We start from the raw sequence: 15,954 nt of genomic DNA on the forward strand, positions 1-15,954 counted from the left end.
ATTTGAGGGGCCTGCTGTTGGTTGTTCTGAGGCGCTTGGGACTGCCTTTGGTGAGGTGCTCTGTAAGGCTAGTTCTGGTTCTGCTGTTGATAGTGAGGATTCTGCAGATACCAGTTTTGCTGATTGTTATTATTATTCCACCTCTGATTCCCTGGTTGTCTCTACCTCCTCCGTTATAGTTGTCCCTCCATCCTTGGTTGGAATTATCTCTCCATCCTTGGTTGAAATTATCTCTCCATCCCTGGTTGGAGTTGTCCTGCCAACCTTGATTATAGCTTCCACCTTGGTTGTAATTGCCGCCTTGTTGATTGTATCCTTGATTCGGGCGGTCATAGAAATTATGAGTAGCTGCCAAGGTGTTGTCTTCTTGTTGGAGCTGTGGACACTCATCAGTGTAATGAGTATAATCAGAACATATTCCGCATACTCTTTGAGGAACCAACTGTTGAATGTGTTGTGATGGGGGAGGCTGAGGTTATTGTTGATTCAGCTATATCTGCTTCAATAAGTTGGTCATCTCTCCTAGAGTCTGAGTGAGAGCAGCAGTCTCACTGCTAAAGAAAATCTCTGTAATAGCCTTGGGATGGTTGTTTCTGTGCCTGACATTCCGGGTAGATTCCGCTAGATCGGTGATTAGTTGCCACACTTCTGTCGCCGTCTTGTACTTCTTCATAGAGCCATTACTCGCAGCATCTAATTTAGTCTTATCCTGAGGCTTCAAGCCTTGCGTAATGTAGCTGATCAACACCATTTGGTCAATCTTGTGGTGGGGGCACGAGTCTAGGAGATTTCTGAAGCGTTCCCAATATTTGTAAAGGGTCTCTGACTCGCCTTGGATAATGTAGGAAATCTCCTTCCTTAGTCTATCTGTAACTTCAGCTAGAAAGTATTTTTCTAGGAACTACCTTCTGAGCAGATCCCAGTTGGTATCGACTGCTTTAGGTTGAGTGTAGAACCACTCCCTCGCCTTTTCCTCAAGAGAAAATGGGAAGGCGGTTAGCAGAATAGAAGTCTCATCTGCACCATGACGCCTAACAGTAGAACAGGCTGTCTGAAAATCCCTGAGGTGCTTGATGGGCTCCTGAGCAGGTAAGCCATGAAACTTAGGTATTAGGTTGATTAGCGCAGTCTTCAGTTCAAAATCTGGAGCCAGATTTGGGTGACACGCTAGATACAGTTGCAGTGTAAAGTCTGGAGCTCCCTCTTCCTAGAGAGTAATCCTTCTGGGCTCTGTCATATTACCTGCACATAAATCAACAGTATTAGTAGAAAAGGAGCTTGTTTCTTCCTCAAATGGCGCTTCAGATTCTCCTTCAGAAGAGACTGGTGAATTGGTAGTAACCATTTCACCACCCTCAGCGGCTAACCAATGCCGAGCTCGCCTAATACGTGAAATAGTTCCTTCAATTTCTGGATCAAACGCAGCTAACCTCAGGTCAGGCAGTGAACGCGTCATTCAATGAAAGAAACATACAACTCATGGTAATAAAATAAAATAAATTATGTAAAAATTGAAAAATTAAAAATATTTACACCAACTAATAATTTAGCACGCTATTGCAAGTCCCCCAACGGCGCCAAAAATTGATGGAGGCGGAAATTAGCCAATTAAGAATTTATGATAATAGCAGCGTTGCAAGTACAGTTCTTAACCAACAAAAATCCGCTTATCAATTTAGAAGGTTATCACAAATTTAGAATAAAAATACTGGGAGTAGGAATCCCAGGTTGTCTCCCAACGAGTTGACAAAAGGGCGCTATTTTATTAGTCAGGAGTTCTCCGAGGAATTTTAAGAGTTGAAGAACAGAAAATTAAATGATGGTAAATTAAAGCAATGTAAATTAAAAGAGATTTATATATTCAAAATAAAAAGCTTTGACCGGGGGAAGATTAATTGAAAGTTCTATCCTTGTTGGATTTTCCCAAGTATAGTATCAAGAGGTTGTTGTTTTCACTTAGTTAACCCTAACTAAATAAAGGAAAGTCAAGTGATTGAGGTAACTAATCACTTGAGCATTCCAACTCAAGGGTCTCCTTTTAATCAACCCCCAAGTCAAGTTGAGAGTCTACTCCATTGACATGAATATAACGTTCACAGAAATATAAGAAGAAGACATGATAAATTAAATAAAATAGGAATCAAAAATTAATTAAAAGTAAAAATAGTTCTTTGCATTAATAAATCCCAAAATGCAACATCCTTATCTAAACAGGGTTAATAGGTAATCAAAAGAGTAAAGGAATAAGAAAACAAACTAGAATAATAAAACTTCAACGGAGGTAGTGACTCTTCTCAATATCCAAAGCAAAAGCATAAACTATAAAAACTATGAGTGTGTAGAAAACCTAGAGGAAGAGTGATTTCTCTCTCAGATTTCAATCTAAAACTAAAAACTATGCACATGAGAATGTGTGTTGAGTCTCTGCTTGTCTTCTGGCTCTAGTCTGTGGTTTTGGGACGAAATTTGGGTCCAAACTTGGCCAAAAATTGCCCCCATCGTTTTCTGTGATTTCTGTAGATAGCGCACATCATGCGTATGCGTAGGTCATGCATGCACGTCGTTTGGCGACATTCCTTGTCACGTGTACGCGTCAGTCATGCGTACACGTCACTGATCATCTTCGCGTATCACGCGTACACGTCAGGTACGCGCATGCGTCGCCGTGCGAACTCCAATTCACGCGCATGCGTCAGGTACGCACGCGCGTCATTCCTCGCTGGTAAGCTCCTTAGTTTCTTGTGTTTCTTCCAATTTTGCAAGCTTCCTTTCCATCCTTTAAGCCATTCCTACCCTATAAAGCCTAAAAACACTGAACACACGGATCACGGCATCGAACGGTATAAAAAAGGGGATTAAACATAGCAATTTTAAGGCCAAAGAAGCATGTTTTCAATCATAGAGTAAAATTGGGAAGGATTTATAAAATCATGCAAATCATATGAATAAGTGTGCAAAGATTTAATAAAAATCACTCAATTGAGCACAAGATAAACCATAAAATAGTGGTTTATCAGCCATGCATAGGCGTCAGCCACGCGTGCGCGTCGCTACCAGATTTTGAAATCCTTAATTTCTTGTGTTCCTTCCACTTTTGCATGCTTCTTTTCCATCCTCTAAGCTATTCTTGCCCTATAAACCCTGAAAATACTTAACAAACATATCACGGCATCGAATGGTAATAAAAGAGGATTAAAAATTAGCAAATTTAAGGCCAAAGAAGCATGTTTTCAATCATAGCACAAAATTAGGAAGGATTTGTAAAACCATGCAATTTATATGAATAAGTGTGTGAATAATTGATAAAATCCACTCAATTCAATACAAAATAAACCGCAAAATAGTGGTTTATCGGTAACTAAGGAGGAATGACAGAATGGAGTGGTGTGAATTTTCAAACCACAAACGAACTGGCAACTGTACTGGGTCGTACCAAGTAATACTTCAGGTGAGTGAGGATCGATCCCATGAGGATTGATAGACCAAGCAACAATGGTTGAGTGGTTCACTTAGTCAGGCAAGCAAAATGAGTGTTTTGTGTTCAAAAGTATTAAGTAGAAATAGAGATTAAGAAAGCAAACAGTAGATTTGGTGTGAAAGATATATGAGAGAAATAGTGCCATACCTAGTGACCAGAATCACGGCAATGCAGTCTTCTCCTCCTCCGGCGAGTTCCTTTTCTCTCTGTTCGCGTTCTGCTCATTCTCCCCCCTCATGCAGTGGCGACTTCCTCTGGTGACGACCCAGACAGCGGTGACAGCATCAAAAGCTTCGGCAGTGGCGATCATCGCTCGACAACGGTAGAAGCAGCCCTCTCCCTTCCTTTCTCGTCGCGTTTCTTCCTCTCCCTACATTCTGTCTCTCTTCCTCTGCTCAGTTCAATGACGGCGATGGTCCTCTACGACGGCGGCGCAGAAGTATCCTCTGTCCTCGATCACGTCTCCCTTCTATTCGATATTTCTCTCTCTCACATGTGACATTGTCAATGGCGACGGTGGCAATGACACCTATTGGTGTCATCTCCCTCTCCTTCTTCCTCTTCTTCTTCCACTCTTCTCTCTACGTGCATGCGTGCGTACGTGCGTGCGTGCGTACATGTGTGTGTGTGAGGGAGTGTGTCCATGTACGTGTCTGTTTGAGAGTTTAGGGTTAGGGTTTGTTTTGGGTAAAGAGGAGTAAGGGTAGTTTGATCATTTTTAATAAAATTAGGGGATAAAATAATAATTTAAAACCTAATTTAATCCCTTAAAATTACTTGAAGAATACTATTTATTTACCAACTTACAAATTATTTTTAAATAAGTACTCTAATTATAAATTAGAGATAATATAATTAATTTTTTTATTCATAAAATTAAATTCAAAATCTCAATATTCAAATTAAATTAATAAATCCTTCTTATTTTTTAATTACTAAAAAATTGAATTTTAAATAAAAAAAATACTCAATTATTATAAAAATAAAGTTATAAATAAATATAATAAATTATAAATAATTTATTATTTAATTTTTAAAAATTCGAAGTCTTACACAAGTTCAACAATGTGCAAAATTTTGCTAGAGGAAGAAATCAGAATTATTCAAGGCTCAACTATTAATTGTGTGAAAAGTTTGGGCACACTGCTATAGATTGCTGGCGCAGGTTCTATCAAAGATTTGGAAGTAGTCAGAATAGACCTCAAGCAAATGTACTTATGAGCAACTCAACTAGAACATCTTCAACCATTTATGATATGAATTGGTGTCTGGATTGTAAGGTATCAGTAGCGTGTTGAGAAAGAGAGAATCACAGTGCAGTAAAGACAATGAGCAGTATTAAGAGAGAGAAGAATAGAGAGAATGGTGAAGAGTGCATTGTTGATTTCAGAAGAAGAAGAAATAGAATTACAGAAAGTGAGAGGTTGTTGCGCTGAAGTGCATATATATATATATATATATATATATATAGGGAGTGAAGGTGTGTGTGTGGTGTTGCAGCTCAAGTTAGTTAGAGAGGTTTGTAACTAATTTGAGATGAGCTGGTACAACTGCCTGAGGTATAACTACTTTACAGTTACTGGAAGGTTCTAAAGGTGCACACTACACTAACATGCCCCCTCAAAACAAGGGCCTTCTAAGATCCTGCATCAAAAACTCTTAACAGGCTTCTGAACTTAAGGAAGGCTGCTGCTGACAGAGATTTGGTAAAGGTGTCGGCCAGTTGATCATGAGCTGAAATGTGTTTGACAAAAATTTCCTTCCTTGAGACATAGTCCTGAACAAAAGACTGGTTAAGTGCAAAGTGTTTCGACTTGTTGTGCAGAATTGGATTGGCAGATAGGAGAACTGCGCTCTGATTGTCATAGTACACCACAGGCTTGGCGGAGCAAGAAATTTTGATCTCAGTAAGCAGGTTTTGCAGCCAGATAATTTTAGTTATAGCATCTGCTATTCCTCTGAACTCGGCCTCTGTGCTGCTTTTAGAGATTGCTGTTTGCTTCCTGCTGCCCAGGAAACTAAATTTGACCCAAGATAGATACCATAGCCATTAGTTGATTTGTGATCGTCAATGTCACTGGCCCAATCGGAGTCACAGAATCCATATATTTGGATTCTGAGGCTTGTAGATCTGCTGAATCTTAGACCATACTGCATTGTGCTTGTTAGGTATCAAAGAATTCTTTTGACTACCTTCCAATGAGATTCAAGAGGGTTATGGAGAAATTGTGCCACCTTATTCACTGAGAAGGAGATCTCAAGTCTTGTGATTGTGTGATTGTGGCATACTGCAAGCCACCTACAATGGACCTGTATAAAGATGGATTGCTGAAGAATATGATAATTACAATAACTCTAGTAGGTTCAAGCGTGATAGAATATGACAATTACAATGATCAAGAATATATGGTTGTAGTTAATGAAAATTCTTTGCATATTTCAAAATTTGACAATTTAATATTAAAATTGATTTCATTTGAGCATACTTTTAAATTGCAAAGACTCTTGAAATTAGAAAAAAAATTATTTATTATTCATAATTTTTTTTGTGATAATAACGTATAGGATGAATTTCATCTTAACAAATATTTGGTTAAATCACAGGATTGCAAAAAAAAAATTTTTCCAAAAAACTGTTAGAAATGATTTATATTCATTGGCCCAACTTCCTTAAAGAAATTAAATAATGATGTTGATGTTGTTACATATTCTACTCAATTGGATAATAATTCTGTTTTTAGGCTATAGCATTTAAGACTTCGACATACATCCTCGGATATAGTGTCAATAGTCCTTGAAGATAGAAGAATTTTTTTTTACTATTTCAAGATCTCTTTGTAATTCTTATTGTTTAAGAAAGTCTAATTAGCTCCCATTTTCATATTCTAATACTTTAATAAGTCCGGCTTTAGATTTGTTGTACACTAATATCTAGGGTCCTGCACCATTCTTTGAATAAATGGATCAAGATACTATTCATATTTTATTAATGCTTTCTCAAAATAATATACTTAGATTTTCTTATTACGTAATCAATCTCAACTGCATTCAGTCTTTGTTTAATTTAAAAAAATAGTAGAACTACAATTTAATACAAAGATTAAGTTTATTCAGTCTAACAATGCAAAAGAAAATACTATTTTAACTAATTTTTTGATAACAAGGAATTGTCTCTCAATTTTCTTAACTGCAATTACACCAACAAAATGCTTCACCAGAACGAAAATACAAGCATATCACAACTATGAGGTTAACTGGCAAAGAATTTGATGATGCCAGAACGTTTGGACCATTAAATAATTCTAAAACAAAATATATTTTTTAAATTTTTTTAATAACTGCTAAATAGTCCTTATCTAATTTTAATTACAAATTAACCTCATATATTTTATTAAATTATAAAAATTATTTTTTATTTTATAAATTATTATTTTATCATTAATCTATTATATTTATTAACAATCAAAAACAAAAACAATAACGAATTAGATCTTCCATTGATGGTAATAAACTTTTTGGCAATCCCAATCGATTAAAAGATTATATTTGATCCGTGACGTTCGTCCAGGGCTGTGAAATCGTGTTTCTTTGAAAATCAATCGATTAGATTATCAAAACAATCGATTGAATTTCAGGTTTCCATAACTCAATCGATTGGACTATAGGTTGTTATCACAAAACAATCGATTGAAAATTGCAAGTCAGCATGGTTTTTGCAAAAATCAATTAATTGATCATATTACACAATCGATTGAACGATGACTAAAATGTGGGTTTTTAATAATTCAATCGATTGTTTATACTACCCAATCGATTGAATGCTTCAAAACAACCTGAGGTCTCACAATTCAATCGATTGGTTGTGCTACCGAATCGATTGAAGTGTGTACTATGCCTATTTCAATTTTGTTATCGTTTTTATAAATTATTATCTTATTATTCATCTATTTTATCTTTAAAATTCTATCTTTAATTTTTAAAGTTTTATTTTGATTTAGATACTCTAATCTTATCTATTCTTTAAATGAATGTGAAAGAGTAGCACTCCGATCTCTATAACTGTTCTATGTATGAAAAGAGGAGATTAATTATGATTAGTTGTACAAATAAGTGTGTGTTAGTTATCATTTTTTGTGTTAAGTATATAATAAACTAGAGCTATAAATACTAAATAAATTCATGTATAAATTTCATTTACTCAGTATATTCACTCATTCTATTCTGCAACACTTCTCATCTCTCTTTCTCTCTATTCTCTAAGTTCTGCCATCACCAAGTCACTATGCCTTTTTAATTAGATAATATTAAATATAATAAATATATAAATATAAATATTAAATCAAATAAAATAATTTTAAATTATTATCTCGGCAATATTACCCTTTCAACTAATTAACGACGCAGAACGAAGTAGAGTTAATTAACGGTGGTACAGTTATTCATAAAGAATAGTAAATATGCTATATAAAATGCTACTGTAACTAAACGCTATTCGTTACAGACAAGATTGAAAGACCTACCCAAAAGTAAGAATTTGAAAAAGGAAAGAAACAAAGACAGAGGATTTGGAAAACAGAGGGAGAGAAAAAGAAGGAAAAAAGAGGGGGGGGGGGGGGCGGAGAATTGAAAAGCCATGGAAGCAAGAAATATAACTAAACATATATAATGTATACATATATCTTTGCTGCTGCTGAGATGAGAGGTGTGAAATTGTAGAATAGTATATGTTTTTAATTAGGCATAGGAAGGGGCACATGCTATGCAAGCGAGGAAGAGAATAGCAGAAGAGGCACCATCCTCTTCCAAGCTGGAACTGCTTCTCTTGAACTTGCTTCCAGATTTTCCCTTGTTACACTGAATTATTTGTTTCTGTTGCTGATTCTGCTGCTGCTGTTTCTGCTGTTGCTGTTGCTGACTCTTCATTGCTTCTTCTACTTTAGACACCATTCTTTTCTTTCAAACTTGTTATTAGAATGAGACAGAAATTATTGACAAATAGTATTAGAGAGAGAGAGAGAGAGAGAGAGAGAGAGAGAGAGAAGTTGTATTGTGCATGGGAAATAGCCATTCAGCAACCACCACCTTTTATAGAGCTTAATTCAGTTAATTGCGTTGATACAAAACTACCCTTGCTTTCTGCCGGTTAACGCTTACTCTCATAAAGAAATTTTTTTTTAAGAATTAAAATATTTTACTGGCCTTCCTTTGATTTTTGTAATTTTTTTAATTTTGATTTTAGATTTGGTCTACTAAACTAAGATTTGAATTTTATTTTACTTTATTCCATTATGTACTGGCATCATCATTTAGTTTGTTATATCAATATTTAACTGAACAAATTAACGATAAAAATTAAGTTAGAGACTTTTTAAAATGTTATAGGAGGATATCGGAAAACCAAATGAAACTTTATAAAAACTAAAAACTAATTTAAAATATAATATTATATTATTTTTTCAAATTTTATAGTGTGGTCTTGTTCTAAGGTATAAACTCTATTTTAGTTAGATTTTGTTCGTTAATTATCTCATACTTCACTTTCAGTTTTTTTATATATAGCGTAAAGCATAAAAAAAGAGTATATACTTGAACATAAAGTGAAAGTAAAAGTAACTTGTACTTTATATTTTAAGGAGTATTTTGATTGTTGAGTTGACATAAAATTAGCCCCGGACCAGGCATATTCTCAATTTAAATGTGTGAATATATAGATTAATTTTTGAAAGAGGAAATACATACACTACAAGAAAAATACCTATTCAGCCACACTTTTTTTAAGTTACATTTGAAAAGCGTAGCCTATTCTATGAATAGGCTACGCTTTTCTCCGTGTTGCCTTTTTATATGAGAAAAAGATACACAATTGTGGCATCATTTAAAAAGTGTAGCCTTAGGTATTTTAGAAATCACTTATAAAGTGTAGCCGTAGGTTGATATCTATAGGTTCACTTTTTGTATCAAAGGGGACGCTTTTAGAGAGTAGCCTATTTATTAAGTTTTGGGTGCGTTTTAAAAGTGATGCCTAATGTGTCTAGAGCAAAAAATTTGACACTTAGTGAATTTTTTCCCTCTTTTCCCTGAAAGCAAAGTCACATACACTTAGTAAAATTTTTGTCATTCCCTCCAAAGAACGCACCTTCATTCATCCTCGCAACCCTGCCTCCCTGCACCTACTTCGTAAACCCTCGCAACCCTGCCAATTATTGTTCAAAACCCTAACTCCCCTTCCAATTAATTGTTCAAATGCACGCAGCCTTTCCTTTCACACACACACCCAGATCCGAGAGAATGAGTGAACCAGAGTGAGGAGAGGAGGAAGACAAAGATGAGAACACGAGCGAGAGAACAGAGAGTGAGAGGGGGTCACCGCCGCAACGCCGCTACAGCCGCCGCCATCGCCGCCGTGGAGGAGGGAGTCCGGAGGAGAGAGAGAGAAAGACGATTCACAGACGAGATGGAGAGAGAGGACGAAGACGTGACGCGAGAGAGAAGGAGGCTGTTCCGCCGTGCACTGTCGTCGCTCCTGGGGTCAATTGAAGCCGCCGCCGCTGCTAGGGCTTGCCATGCTCCTGTTCTCACTTTCGGCTTTGACTTCTCCACTTCTCGCAGCCTCGGTCCAAACGACGTCGCAGCAGCAATTACCCGCAAGATGTCCCAACTGAACCCTAACTCCTCGCGATGCGGCAATTGCGGCGGCGGTGACTACGACGTCTCTGTGGTCATCGATTCGGGCTCCAGTTGCGTGCAGACGGAGGGTTCGGAAGCTCAGTGTCCGTTGAAGTGTGGTAAAGTTGTTTTTGGCGGGAAGTTGAGTGATGAAGATTTTGATGAGATGCTGAAGCGTTGTTTGGGGAATGTAGGCGGTGGAGGGAAGGGTTATAGTGTTGTGGTTTTTAATGGGGACAAGGAGGAAGGGGAAGTGAGGGCTGTGGTGGGTAAGTACCAGCATGCGTGGGTACTCGGCCACGTTTCAGAGGATGAGGCGGCTTCAAGGACAGCTGAGACCTTTGCCAGGTTGTTTATGAGTGGCGGGAGTGAAGGGAATTCGATTCGCAGTGAGTTCATGCCGGTTGGTGCTGATGGCAGGTTCAGTTTGCTCAATGCAGAGCCACAAGATTGGATATATGATTAGTATGGATTGTGAAATTGAGACTCCATTTCAGTGTTCTTTTAATGAGGTTTTATTTCAATTTTGTTTTCTTTCAAAAACTAGCTATTGATGTTTTATAAATAGGAATTAATGTTCCATTTACTGACAGTGTAAAGTGTCACTGTCAGCAAATGAAAATACAATTAAGTGCCAGATTAGTATACCCTTTACAATAGTACCCATCATGATTTCTCACTTGCAATTTGATTGATGGATAGTGTAAAACTTTTTACATTGTAGGGCATAGAAATTCATCTTAGATGGATGATAAGTATTTATTTTGCTATATTGTATCTAGATGTGTTATTTATAAGTTAGGCACTCAGAATTCACATGTTTTAAGTGGTGACATAGAGGCTTTAACAGTTATTCTAGATCATTGTTGAACTGTTCTTTTGCTTTTATATGTGTTGTCATGAATATTATTAGCTTAGTTTTCTTTGAAAGAGTTTCATCCTAAAGTTTCTGTGGTGATCTTAATATAGGGGTTTTCATGAAATTGACAAGACTCTGTTGCATCCTGTGATCCAAGCTTTGCAACCTATAGCAAACATAACGGTTGAAAGCCAGGTATAGTCTTTTATACATGTGATGGTTAAAAAGTCGTGGCATTGTTTAGATTTGAATGATTTTCTTGTTCCTAATTGGCAGGTTTTATACTACACGCCAAAGTCTTCTTTTTCGTACTGGGATGATATACACGGAAGCCACATATTCAGTACCAAGGATCTTCCTTTCTTTGTATACATTCTCTTTGGTCTTGACTTATTTATAGTTTGTAGCAAATTTACCATTATTTAGTTCTAACTTTAGACCCTTTCTACTTTTGTATCATTGGATAGATGATGTGCCTTTCTACCCGAAAATATTTGATTTGTTGGCATAATTAGTGATTATCAGATAAAGTCACAGCGCTTTGAACATTTTGAAGTTCCTGTGTCTATTGAGTTATGCATATGTCTTTTGTAGAGATGGTTCAACTTACGTGAGTTCTTTATCACTGCTAATGCATTAGAAAGTATCTGCAAAACCTTGTAATTTTTCTTGTAGTATTTACTTAATATCTATCTGAGATACAACAATAATAAATTTGGTGATGTATTTGATGTAAATATTTTGATGTTGAACAGCTTAATTCAAATGAGTGGCATCTAGATACTTCAGTTGCAGCGGGAGGGAGATCTAAAGTATTGCAACTTGTGGTGTATACTCTTCAGCTCAATCCTAGATTTATTTACTTCTTTTCATAATCTAAGAATTCATTTCTTCTTTTACTTTTGATAGCCTTCCTAGTGCTAGCATTAAATGGAAAAAAATTGAAATTTCTTCTGTCTCATTGTCTCTACTGCTATTACAATTCTCTATTGTGATTAGTTTGTTGATTCTGATCTGCGTTTAGACAGCTTACATTAAATGTTTCCTTGTATATAATGACAGGTATATATCATCTGCAAAGGAATGTCCTCTGCAATTGGAGCTTCCAAATGGAGATCTGTCCGAGACTAATGGCTTTATATCTTCTATTATTCATCTCACCTTCAAAATTTCCTTACTTTATCATTTTGTAATATTACATGTCTTATAAAATTCCAAATTTGTGATTGTTATGAAGAGCCTATTTTGGAATATTGCAGATGTGGGGTGGTGTTGTTGTATGGAATCCCGAAAGTTGTGTAAAGGATTTGGAGATTAAAGATCCAGACAAACGTGTGATTTCTCCCCAGGTTTTCCTTTTAGTTTGTTAACACTCATTAATCAAAATCTTCAATTATATACATCGAAAGTAACCTAATTTTTGGAAAATTTTATTCTGTTTATTTTCAACCCAGTGTAATAAGTTCTCATTAACAAATAATTGATATATCTGAGCCATTACAATTCAGTAATTATTTTAAAGCACTTTTATTTATTTTCTTGTTTAGATAGAGAATATTATGCTATTTGTTTATGCTGGTATACATACATATCATAAGTTCAGTTTCTGAACATGGTTTGAGCTAAAGTTGTTCCTGTGAAATCACATGAATGAATTTTTACCCTAAATCTTGATGGTTCTAAGTGAATGAATTGCTCAAGTTTCCAACTGCACTTTGCCAGCTTCAATAAGTAATCAACATTATGTTCCATTTTCGTTTTCTTTTGTACTGATGAGCGGATATTTTATACGCTTTTTGGGGTTAATTTCATATAGCTTTTAGTATGTTTTAGTTAGTTTTTAGTTTATTTTCATTAGTTTTTAGGAAAAATTCATATTTCTAGACTTTACTATGAGTTGTGTGTTTTTCTGTAATTTTAGGTATTTTTCTGGCTGAAATTGAGGGAGCTGAGCAAAAATCTGATTCAGGCTGAAAAAGGACTGCTGATGCTGTTGGATTCTGACCTCCCTGCACTCAAAGTGGATTTTCTGGAACTACAGAACTCGAAATGGCGTGCTTCCAATTGCATTGGAAAGTAGACATCCAGGGCTTTCAAGAAATATATAATAGTCCATACTTTGCTCAAGGATAGACGACGTAAACTGGCGTTCAACGCCAGTTCTCTGCCCAACTCTGGCGTCCAGTGCCAGAAAAGGATTAAAAGTTGGAGTTCAACGCCAGAAATGGATCCAAACCTGGCGTTGAACACCCAAAATGGCCTTATGCACGTGAATTGCTTAAATCTCAGCCCCAGCACACACCAAGTGGGCCCCAGAAGTGGATCTCTACACCATCTGCTATAGTTTACTCATTTTCTGTAAACCTAGGCTACTAGTTTAGTATTTAAACAACTTTTAGAGACTTATTTTGGATCTCATGACATTTTAGATCAAAACTTTGTACTCTTTGACGGCATGAGTCTCTAAACTCCATTGTTGGGGGTGAGGAGCTCTGCTGTGTCTCGATGAATTAATGCAAGTATTTCTGTTTTCCATTCAAATACGCTTGTTCCTACCTAAGATGTTCATTCGCGCTTAGCTGTGATGAAGGTGATGATCCGTGACACTCATAACCTTCCTCAACCCATGAACGTGTGCCTGACAACCACCTCCGTTCTACATCCGATTGAATGAGTATCTCTTAGATCTCTTAATTAGAATCTTCGTGGTATAAGCTAGAACTGATGGCGGCATTCATGAGAATCCGGAAAGTCTAAACCTTGTCTGTGGTATTCCGAGTAGGATTCAATGATCGAATGACTGTGACGAGCTTCAAACTCGTGAGTGCTGGGCGTTAGTGACAGACGCAAAAGGATAAAGAATCCTATTCCAGTATGATCGAGAACCGACAGATGATTAGCCGTGCTGTGACAGAGCATGTGAGCATATTCTTCACTGAGAGGATGGGATGTAACCATTGACGACGGTGACCCCCTACATACAGCTTGCCATGGGAGGACGTGCATGCGTGAATCAGAAGACAGAGGAAAGCAGAGATTCAGAAGACAAAGCATTTCCAAAACTCCAACATACTCTCCATTACTGCATAACAAGTAACCTTTAATTTATGCTCTCTTGGTTATTCGAAATTCAACTGATAAACATAACTGACTTCCTGACTAAGATTTACAAGATAACCATAGATTGCTTCAAACCAACAATCTCCGTGGGATTCGACCCTTACTCACGTAAGGTATTACTTGGACGACCCAGTGCATTTGCTGGTAAGTGGTACGCGTTGTGAAAAGTGTGATTCACAATTCGTGCACCAAGTTTTTGGCGCCGTTACCGGGGATTGTTCGTGTTTGGACAACTAACGGTTTATATTGTTGCTTAGATTAGGAAAAATTTCTCTTTTTGTTTAGAGTCTCGTATTATTGTCGTGCTAAAACTTTAGAATCCTTATTTTCCTGTTAAAATCTTTTTCAAAAATAATTTTTCTATTAAATCCTGTGCCAAATTTTAAGTTTGGTGTTTTCTTGTTGATTTCTCTGTGTTTTTCGAAAATTTTAGTTTGGTTTTCTAAAAATTTTAAGTTTGGTGTTCTTCCTTCGTGTTCCTGTGTTCTTGTGAGTCTTCAAAGTGTTCTTGAGTTTTTCTTGTGTCTTGATCTTAAAATTTTTAAGTTTGGTGTTCCTTAGTGTTTTTCCCTTAAAAATTTTCGAAAACAAGGAGCATCAGATCTAAAAATTTTAAATCTTGTGCTATCTTATTGTTTTCTCTCTCCTCTTTAAATTAAAAAATATCTTTTCTCTCTGTTTTAAAAGCAAATTTTCGAAATCTATTTCTAAAATTCAGATTTTTATTTCAAAATTTAAAACCTTTTTCAAAAAAATCATCATATGCTCTTCAAAACTTCCTAACCACTTTCTCTCTCCTCAGTTTTTCGAAATTCTTCACTCAATTTTTTTTATTTATTTTATTTTAATTTATTTCATTTTTGAAATAAATAAATAAATAAATAAATAAATAAAAATATTTTCTCTATTTTACATCATCTCCCTTTCTCCATCATGGACATAAGCGGAAATGAACAGTCCAGGAGGACTCTGGGGTCATATTCTAACCCCTCTACTGCTTCATATGGGAGTAGTATATGCATACCCTCCATTGGAGTTAGTAGCTTTGAGTTGAATCCTCAGCTCATTATCATGGTGCAGCAAAATTCCCAGTATTCCGGTCTTCCACAGGAAGAACCTACAGAGTTTCTGGCACAGTTTTTACAAATTGCTGACACAGTACATGATAAGGAAATAGATCAGGATGTCTACAGACTATTACTGTTTCCATTTGCTGTGAAAGATCAAGCTAAGAGGTGGTTAAATAACCAACCTAAGGCCAGCATAAGGACATGGAAACAGCTGACAGAAAAATTCCTGAATCAATACTTTCCCCCAAAACGGATGACACAGCTAAGGCTGGACATCCAAGGCTTTAAACAAGGAGATAATGAATCTCTTTATGATGCCTGGGAGAGATACAGAGAGATGCTAAGAATATGCCTGATGAGATATTTTTGGAAAAACGAATTTCTCCAAAACACCCAAATCTAACCGGCAAGTGCACCGGGTCGCATCAAGTAATAATAACTCACGGGAGTGAGGTCGATCCCACAGGGATTGATGGATCAAGCAATTTTAGTGGGTGATTAGTTTAGTCAAGCTAACATTGAGTGATTTGAGTGACCATTGAAGCCAACAGAATGTAAATGACAAGGAAAATTAAAGTGCAGAAAGTAAATTGCATTGAAACTTAAAGAGCAAGAAATGTAAATTGCATGAAAGTAAAGGGGATTGGGTGCAGGGAAATTAAATGAAAGCAGTAAATCAAAGCTTAGAACAATTGCAAGAGAAATGAAAGAAAAGTAAATTGCAGAAGCCAAGAGAAGGTGAAGTAGTAAACAGGAATGGA

At 36.3% G+C, this 15,954-nt stretch overlaps 1 protein-coding gene and 1 long non-coding RNA gene across 2 annotated transcripts; both read left to right on the plus strand.

Annotated features, from left to right (window-relative positions):
• Positions 1-9,803: 9,803 nt before the first annotated feature.
• Positions 9,804-10,610, plus strand: LOC112721448 (uncharacterized). The gene has a single exon (XM_025772513.1). It carries the CDS (start codon positions 9,804-9,806, stop codon positions 10,608-10,610), a length of 807 nt encoding a protein of 268 aa, XP_025628298.1.
• Positions 10,611-11,086: 476 nt separating this feature from the next.
• On the plus strand, positions 11,087-11,838 carry LOC112723930 (uncharacterized). Its single transcript, XR_003163234.2, has 3 exons — positions 11,087-11,198; positions 11,280-11,369; positions 11,759-11,838. It is a non-coding gene; the product is annotated as an uncharacterized lncRNA (long non-coding RNA).
• Positions 11,839-15,954: the final 4,116 nt, after the last annotated feature.

Source organism: Arachis hypogaea, chromosome 11 (genome assembly GCF_003086295.3).
Source record: "Arachis hypogaea cultivar Tifrunner chromosome 11, arahy.Tifrunner.gnm2.J5K5, whole genome shotgun sequence".
In the NCBI taxonomy this organism is placed as follows: Eukaryota; Viridiplantae; Streptophyta; class Magnoliopsida; order Fabales; family Fabaceae; genus Arachis; species Arachis hypogaea.

Excerpts from the sequence above, each read along its gene's own strand:
- LOC112721448 (XM_025772513.1), top strand. The coding sequence starts at position 9,804 with ATGAGAACACGAGCGAGAGAACAGAGAGTGAGAGGGGGTCACCGCCGC.